At 31.3% G+C, this 9,926-nt stretch overlaps 1 protein-coding gene across 3 annotated transcripts in view; it reads left to right on the forward strand.

Annotated features, from left to right (window-relative positions):
- LOC150108478 (transmembrane protein 243-like) overlaps positions 1–8,436 on the forward strand; it is a 65,515-nt gene extending 57,079 nt beyond the window's left edge. Inside the window, exons 5-6 of one of the 3 annotated variants that reach the window (XM_090390815.1) lie at positions 1,294–1,330; positions 7,046–8,436. In XM_090390815.1, coding sequence (XP_090246941.1) covers positions 1,294–1,299 — 6 coding nt within the window. In that variant the 3' untranslated portion in view covers positions 1,300–1,330; positions 7,046–8,436. Of the gene's footprint in view, positions 1–1,293 lie in introns of all 3 variants that reach the window. The other 2 variants (XM_090390814.1, XM_090390813.1) reach the window with 2 other exon arrangements.
- Positions 8,437–9,926: the final 1,490 nt, after the last annotated feature.

Consider the following 9,926-nt stretch of genomic DNA (forward strand, 5'->3'; position numbering starts at 1 on the left):
TTGAATGTGTCGTTATAGTCAAGCTGTGAAAAAACTTTTTTTTTGTCTCAATACTAATCACAGTCAGTCTTCTTTACAGAAGAATTATATTTTAATATAAAAAACTTTGTACCATTTTTAAAAAAAAAAAAACCAGAGTGCAAGATAAATTGTAAATTAACACCATAGCAGTTAAAAGTGTGTGTGCGCGTGCGTGCGCGCATGCACACATGCAATCTTCAGTATTAAATATTTCTGAACTGCATATTAGTCCAAAGAGGTAGTGGTGGTGTAAATAAAAAGCATATGGAAAGAACTATATATCATTCTACTCTTGTAAAACAACAGATTATTAATTATTTTAACATAATTATTAATATGGGTTATTAAAAATTCAACTTAATATCATATCTCTTTGAAGTTTAAAGATAATTTAATCTAGCATTGGAATATGAATAGTTTAAGTCACTAATGAATATTGATTATCTTAGGGTATTTGGGTGGGGGCAGGGAATGGGAAGAGTTATTTAATATATATTTCAGCTTTTATTCAGAAATGTAAGAAAATTCTGTTCCATATATGAAGTCACATATGTGACTAATTAGATATTTCATCTACTGTAGTCATTCCAAGCCATATTTATTTTGTGCATCATCATCATCATCATTATATAAACTTGTGTGCGTGTGTATTTGTATACTCTGTGAACTCTAATGTAAAAATGAGATTATTAACCAAATTGCAGTTGCTCAGGATGAAAAGAAGGGAAAAAAAGGGGGAGGGAGGCTCTTTGGCAATTGCAATTTAGTGAGATGTGGATATTTTATCAGAGCATGCAGAATTGCAGCGTAAGCCTTGTGAAATATTCTTTTGCTCCAAGAGACGTTAGAATTTGTCGTGTTAAAAGATGCCATGTTGCAATAGTTTCATTAGAATGATTCATTGTTTAATTTTCTTATGTTCTTTGATTTATTTGATTTTACAATTGATCATTTTCCTAAACCTATTAATTTGAAAAATTTAGTTCAATTGTATGGTCTCCGTAGTCCTCTAGGCTTCAGAAACCATCAAGAATACCAAGCAGTGAAGGCCATAATTAGTGTGATACCCTTATTTGAATGTAGTGAACTATCCAGATGTCTTTTAGATATAAATGGTTTATTCTGTAAACTAATACAGAATTTGTTAGTTTCATTAATTTTAATTTAATTAATTTAATGAATATCACATACTAACAACTTTTTTCTAATTCATGTTATGTAAAGCATTTGTTATGTTATTTCATTTTAGTCTAATAGAATTTATATTTCTAGATATAAGAAATGGATGTTCTGAAATGTTGGAATAAAGGTATGGAAGGTACATGTTTTTCTGTAGCTACCAGTAGCACTGAACTGAAAAATAAATAAAACAATAGAATAATTTCCTTCAGAAATTATATAAAACTTGAAAGACCATTTTTGTCACTTTAAGACTCTTAAAGTAATAAAAGAATACTTTCATATTTTTATTGTTTAAAGCACAACTAAAGTGCAATAGATACATTCCAAATGAAGTTTGGAGCTTCATCAATATAAAAACTTGTAGTGCATTTCAGAAGTAAAAGTTCTGGTGATGGGAAATATAGTGCTTACTGCTAACTAATTCTTTATACTAGAATATAGGTTTTGTTATTTCCTGTGCATGAAACATGAGAGGCCACAAGGCCTCGGGTTAAATAAATACTCTGTGTTTGGTGAAATTAATGTTTGGAGACAAAGAAATTTAGAAAGAAAAGCTTTCCTTTCATAAAATTTTCAATTATTAATCAAATAATTTAGTGAATATATCATGTGGTATAAATTTTGCATAGCGCTCGTGCAATAAAGAGTAACTTCATTCTTGATAATAACAGTTGTTACAACATATGGGTGTTATGTTCTCAGATCCACGGATTAATTAAAAATGAATGATTAAATAGTCTTGAAAGTCATTTTGCTTTTCTTCTACTTATGCACAGATAGCAAATAACCATTTTTGTCTCTTTATGAGAATAATTGGCTGTAATTTCTAGATTTTAATATTGATTTAAAAAAAGCACTAAAATTACATAATTAAGTGTAACTGCCACTAATGATATTTTAAAAAATTTCCATGATTCCTGCAACCAACATTATAAATAAAATATAAATAACCAACAATTTAATATTAATAACTAACAATTTAATATGAAAATATATAGCTAAATACTTTCAATGGTACTTCACTAATCTTCTTCAGCACACAAAAAGATATAAACTTGAGGGGAGGAAATATAGATAATTGTTTAGTATTACCCATAGTGTAAATCAAATGCAGTTTCTATTTGCATAATAGTAAACTACTCTGATTTTCTCAGTTGTACTCTTGAGTTGCACAATATTTTTATTAAATTGTTACTGAATTCTTTACATGTTTGCACATTTACTACCTACTCTGTCAACATTTCCACTCTCCATTTACAAAATATTGTTTCTGTAAGAAGTAGGATCTACTCTGGCAGCATGTTGCACCTGCCTACCACAAAGAGTGGTAGGTGAGTGTTGAGTTGCACAGTATTTTTATTAAATTGTTACTGAATTCTTTACATGTTTGCACATTTACTACCTACTCTGTCAACATTTCCACTCTCCATTTACAAAATATTGTTTCTGTAAGAAGTAGGATCTACTCTGGCAGCATATTGCACCTGCCTACCACAAAGAGTGGTAGGTGAGTGTAATATGTTGCCAGAGTGGATAGTGAATGCTCTGACATGGAAAGAATTCAAAGCTAGGTGCAAGATGTATTCTTGTGTGTGGAATGGAAGTCCCTCTCACCAAGTTAAGTTGCCATATTTTCTTTCTTCTTACTTCTGAAATCCATACTCAGTTTATTTAAAGTATACTGCTTAAACTAGTTGTATACAATGCAGTGTTAAAATCAGCTTCTTTAACTTATGAATCCGAGAGCTGAGTTAGCAATAAAACACTTGATCAAAGACTGGAGATGTCAAATATGCATGTTCCGAGAAAGATTAAGGGAATGAACAGAATGCATCAATGACAGTATCATATTAAAAATGAGGATATTAGGAAAGAACTCGCATTGTTAATGTTGAGGAATGTGTAGCAGAGCTAATCTCAGGTGGTATAAAAAAGTGTAAATGGAATAGGAGAGGACAGGTTAGCAAAGCAAGTGTTCTTTGTGAGGACTGCAGGAAGAAGACATAGAGGAAGACCAAAGCATATGATCTGATAATATAAGTCTTGACAGATAACAGATTGCTGTATAGGAAAATTGTCAAAGGAAGTTATTAACAATGTAATGCTTTCATGTAAGTGCTATCATAATATCCTATACATCCCCTGAGAGTATCCATCAGGAATTTGATGATGCATTCCACAGTCTTCATATGGTCTTATGTTTCTGAATCTCCTAGATATTCAGGATACTAGAGGTATACAGCCTATACAGATTTTTATATAGTGGCATATTCCCTCAATAAAGACTTTATGGAGTAGCCCATATTAAAAATGCAATTATTATAGGCTACTTCATGGAGTCCTTATTAAGGGAATGTGACATTACACCTTCCTTACTTGTACTTTTTCAAATCATCTATTGTTTGTGTTCTGTTTTGTAATTAAATGTTGCCACTGAAGATGGCATGTAATATTCTAGCTGAAATATATGACCTTAAATAAATAGTATTACTTATCCCTTGTGTTTTTTTGTGTTAATTTAAGATGCCATTTCAGTTAGAGAAGAAAATTGCCGAACCACTAAAACATGATGTTACAAAAATGCACGTAACCAAAGAACGTAGCCTCTCAATTTTCTGGCTGTTTGCATACGGGTTCACAAAGAGTACTGATAGCCCCTTATAGTGGTAGAAGGCTATACTAAAACTGGTTTGCACATACTATTCAAATTCCCTGAACTTTTGGATAGCACCTCATATTGTTGGAAGTTTTTTCACTTGGTTATACTACAAATTTAAGATGCCAAGAAGTTGTATTCTTGGTTTAATCCTTTATCCAAGTGTAAGCAAACAAAGTTTGCCTGAAGTAATTTCAAGACTGGGCAACTTGTATAGAGACTAATGACTTCACATCACTTGCATTAGTATTCCATAATGCAAAGCACATATCCGTACGGACATCTTCATTATGGGAAGGATCACCCAGACTGGTTTCGACCTTTATTAAGGGCTCATCAGTGGGAGCCAGACTGTTTGCTCATACTTGGATAAAGGATTAAGCCAAGGATATTACAAACAACTTTGTGATATCACTAAGTGAAAAAACTTCTGACATCTATCTCTAATCCAGAGATTTTTATTAATAAGGTCTAGCACCTTTTGGCTACTTGTATATGAGATTTATATGACTTCTGCATATTACTTAAACCTAAGTTATTCTTTCATTGATGCATATATTAAATCCCTGGATTTTCTTCAGAACTATCGTGTGTGGTTTCCACTCTTTGATCAGTTATTTTATTTCCAGTTCTCAGATTCAGGTAAGAAAAATTAGTGATCAAAGAGTGTAGGAATCATCATCTTGTATACTGCTAGCTTGTTTTCACTGATATTCTCTCTTGTGACATAAGTATTCATATGGGTTTCTACTGCCCAGCTTTATTCCTGTTTCCATTAATTTGCCATGTTCATTAAAAATTATGCTTAAATATCCCACATTAGAATACCAGGTTTAATATTGTTTTCCTTAATGATGTATGTGTAACAGTAGAGTTAGTATACAACTCTTGTTTTATATCTGATTAATATCAAACCATCCTATATACCCTTCAATTCCAACTGCCAATTTTCCATCTTATGTATAGGGTTGTATGATGTGTGGTATAAATATGTCATACAGATTTATGTTTCAAACATTTTTTTCTTAGCCTTATATACTTTTTTTTGAGAATGATTAAGCTTAGAGATTCTCATTATATTCCTGGATTTCTTAACTAGTTGCAAGTTAAATAACTATTTTCGCACCTCTATTTGGCATGAAACTTTTTTAGCCTGTTTTCAAGATGCTTACATGAGTATATTTCCTGGAAAACTCACTGAGTAAATTCATTTATGATTCTCACTTCAGTTTTATTCTTCTTTTTTATAAATTGGAATGATGAGAATGCTACTCCAGTCATCTGGAATTTGGTATAGCCACAGCAAGACTTTAATACCACCATATTTTTAAGTCAAATATTATTTGTTCCAGCTGTTTTTCTTTATTTTAGGTTGCTGATGGCGTTTTTTTTCCTACTTCCAGTCACCCATAATCCCATTGTTTTATATTGATTTTATGATCCTTGATTCCTTTTGTTTTTATTCTTCGTTTCTTGCTTATGTTGAAAAATATTTATTTTCTACCTTTCCAAAATCTTTTGTTTAGATACTTTTACACATAACTTGGTTTTCATGTACTTTATTATATTCTCCAAAAGTACATGCTTTCATATGAATTTTCTGTATGATTTCTTCTTTTCGTGGACTAACCTCCTGTATCCACTCTAGAGTTATTTTTTACTATCCTTGCAGACCACTTTCACATTCATCCCTGCCTGACTAAATCAGCCAGGGCAAAATCCTTCAGATTTTGCCACTTGGTCTGAGATTTGGTACCTGTTTCCACCCCCCCCCTCCCACTAATTAATCACACTTGCCATCCTACTAATTAATTTCATATTTGAGTCTGCAGTTTGCATTAAGAGTTTGACTTTCTTTTCATGGGATACTCATTTGTAGCATGCTTAACACTGGATGTAGTCACTTCAACTTGACCAATGTAAAGACCTATGTTAGCCACATTCTTTTATATTAGAATGTGGTATTAGCATTTCCTGTTAGCCATGTTGTAAACAGAAATCTAGAAGGTACTTTCCATTATTTAGTCTCCTCATTATTTTGCCTTTCTCATTTTTTCTTTCCATTATTTAATCTTCTCATTATTTTGCCTTTTTTCTCCAAATTTTACCAAAACATTTTTATGTCTAGGATTCATTTAACTTTCCAACAAGAATCAATTTTTCTTTATGTACTTCATCTTCTTGTCTAATGAATCAAAATTCCTTTGTTTCTCTACCAGAAGCTGCAGTGGGATTGTGGACAGAAATGTCTTGAAATTTGTTTAAATAGTATAGCTATTACCTCTTATCATTTCTAGTGTTTGAATAAATTATCTTATTTAGAAGCATCTCATCTGTTTTAGTCTTCTTGGTCTGAAGAACACCGGTTATGCTGACATGGTATTTCTCTAATTCCTGTCAATTCCACATCTTTTTTCTGTTGATCTTCATAATGATCCATGTTTTTGTTTCTGTTTAAAAGTTGTTTAAGTATATGACTTTTCCTGGTTGCTCTCATCACCAGATGAAAACATTGGGGTCTGGTATAGTTGTTTTCCCTCCCCTCCTCCCCATTTTAAATATATTTGATTATGAAGTACCATCATGATTCATGTGTAGTTTCAGCCAAATATAAAATATTGACTAATTTGCTATATCTTAAATTGCCAGCTAATATTTCATACTCAAGCTGATACCAAATAATAGGATGCACACATGAGGAGTGAACATTGTATCACTGCATTTGGTTTTCTGTATTATAAGGCTATTGTGGAAATCTCCTTGCACTTAAGTGTGAGGAGTATAGCATCAGGGAATCACTTAAGAATAGAAAGTACTCATTTAAGTGTATCTTCTACTCTTAGGGATCCCCTGATTCTTGTTACGTGAAACGGTTATGTGAAAATACTACTCAAGTTTCCATATTTAATATGTCAAGAATGTTCAAGTTCTACATGTATATATTAAAACCTATGGATACCTCATTTTATTGTATGTGAGGTCAGTGATTAATTTCATTTATAATCTGTGATGGCAAATATCCCAAATGACTAGAATAGTTCCTTTTAGAAAATTTTTGAAAGAAATATGTTTATTTTAATTCTAACATGGATAACTCCATTATTATGTTCTTGACTATTTAAATAAATGTAGTTCTGATTAGAAGAGCTCATCCTATGTTTATTTCTTAAATCTTTTCAAATATAGCATGAAAACTAGAGTATCACTACATCTACGTAAGTGAAAGCAATTAATGGATTTTCAGCAAACTTATTTGGATGATTTTTTTTTTTTTAAATGTATTTTTGCTATGGTAATATTTCTTCATTGCTGTTTTCTATGTGATATATGATGTTTTGATTTATATAATTTTATACATATATAGCTGGCATCATATTAAAAAAAAATTGTAATACCGCATTTGGGGGGGGGGGGGACCTGAATTGTGACCTACACTACACCAAGACACCCATAAGTTGCACTCAGCAAATAATTCAGGGAATAGATACACTTTTTATGCTTTTAGGTGTTATCAAATCATTGGAGGAAAACTTATTTCTTGATTTGACTTTTCCTTTTGGTTTATTTATATACTAAAGATGATTATATTGTTTATATACTTCCTTATATGGATATTTGGTTCTTAAATTATGAACTTAGAATTTGATTGCACAGTAGCAGTTTTGTATTATTTAACTTTGTAAGCTTCTTTTAAGAATTACATTTGTAACTGAGATTCTGTGATTTCTTTGTCATTCTGTCTGTTATGCTGTTATAGCAAAGAGAAGACTGAAATCTGTGTTTTGCATGATGTGTATAATATTCTTTAATACTGAGCATGATAGGTATTTGGCTAAGATTTGTAAGTTCATTCTATATTCATAAAACTTGTTTGCCTTCTTTAAAAATGAATATAATTATAAATTAAAACACTATTTTTGCTTTTGCATACTTGGGAAAGCAATGTTAAAAGAATTTGTATGTTTTCTGATAATGAACTGTTTATTAGACTAAACTATTTTTATATTCCATTATTTTAAAAAAATTATACAATCCATTTAAATAATTGCATTTATTGAGAGAGTGCCAAATTATGTTTTATAGAGTGAAGAACTATACCAAAATTGTGTATCTTAGAATAGTTTTCATTAAAAACTATTGATGTTTTGAAAATAAGTATATATATATATATATATATATATATATATATATATATATATAGTTTAACATGTAATTAGTATGCATCTGTAAATATTGAAGAAAAGAAATCCATTCTAAAATAATTTGAAAGCTAACTCCATATTTATCACCAGTAAACACTTTTTAGTGTATCTTAGAGTTTGTATTTGTTGTTTTTCTAATTTTGAGACAGATTTTTCACTGAAATGTGCTGAATATAATTTGCAGGAACTGTTATATGTACATGGTGAACTATTTATGTAGAATTATCTTGATTATTTAGCCATCTCTTGGATGCTGTGAAATAAAACTTTCAAGCGTTTAATATGCATGTGATAGAATGAAGGGCTATGTTGTTTACTGTGATATTTTGATAAGTGTTGCATATTTTGTCATTTAATAAATAAATCTCAGCAGTTCTTTTGTGTGCAGTTATTTATCTGAAATGTTAATTTAAAATAAAAAATTCTGGAATGAGCATTTTGATTATCAAAAAAAACAAGAGTATAAATAAGTAAAGCATCTTCACAATTTAAATGTTTAATTACTTAAAGGTCAGTTTATACATGCAGTTATCAGTAAAATATGGATGAAAATTTAAAAGAAATCTATCAAAGAAAATAGTCATATTTTCTTTAGTTTTGTTGTGTAATATCCAATCTTTCATTCTCTAACATCACAGCTTTTATTGATGTGTATATTTTGATCTCTTATATTCTTGATTCTTTATATATTTATTTATTTATACATGCACATATAACTACCCGTATAAATTTTTTTATAAAATGAACACTTCAGTTTTTCTCAAATTATTGGTATCACAATAAACTATATGGTTTAGGTATAAAAATGAAAGAGTAAACAAATTGCTATAGTTGCATATGCTACTTGAAGTCGACATGGTTTAAAGTTAAGATCTTCAGCAAGTTACTGTCTAGATGATCATAACTGATCTTTAGTTTGTAATTGCAGTATTTGGAATAGCTAATTACACCAACAACATAAGTGTGGAGAAAAGAAACATGAAGCATACTACATGAATTGATTTATAGAAAGGGATAACATTCCCGAAAAGGGTTCTCTAATCTTGTATCAGTGGAATCGCAAGTGCCCACAACTGTAAAGTTGTGCAAGAGAATTGCATACTAAAACCACAGGCTCCATTTTAATGGGAGGGCTGTTGCACATAAAAAGGGCCTTTATATTCAGCTAGCCTGGTATATACTGAGTGGATAGTATATACGCTCTCCAGCCAAATGACTGTGGGTTTGAATCCTGCCATGGATGTTTGTGATGTGATTGGCTGTGGAAATCCCAGTGAGTCGGCAGTAGATGGTGTAGTTGCAGTCAGTTGGTGATTGAATGGCGGAGATGGAGTTGTAGAGTAGGTGCTCTCCATTGATGAGTCCTTGGACTCCATGGAGGTGTCAAATAATAATATATATATATATATATATATTGGGGGTGCTTAACCCCCTAACGTACGAATTAAAAATCAGAAAGTGGTCGTTTTTCTGCCAATTTTTTGGGCTAGGGCAATTTGCTGGATTAAATTCATTATTTGAAAAATAATGATGAATCTCTTGGTGCACCCTGTTGGGTATCCACCTGGATATCGGCAAACGAAATAGCCGATACATGCTGTTGGCAACTTTTCTCAGCTGAAATGAAATAGGTACAAGATTGTCTAGCGTCTATATTCGGTTGTATTTATATGTGAAACCAAAATTCAAAATCAATTTTGGTGTAATAAACAAAAGACATGTCACAGACATCTTTGTATGTTAAGGGGTTAAGGGTCAAAGCTGTATAACTGAGAGGAGACCTCCACATAGCCCTTTAAAGGAATGCGGAGAACCGACCAGGGCTTCTTAACTAATGTCCAATCATCACCTCTTGGTGCACCCTG

The sequence above is a fragment of the Typopeltis vanoorti genome, chromosome 3, assembly GCF_054136105.1.
Source record: "Typopeltis vanoorti isolate ZY-2024b chromosome 3, IOZ_Tvanoo_1.0, whole genome shotgun sequence".
NCBI lineage: Eukaryota > Metazoa > Arthropoda > Arachnida > Uropygi > Thelyphonidae > Typopeltis > Typopeltis vanoorti.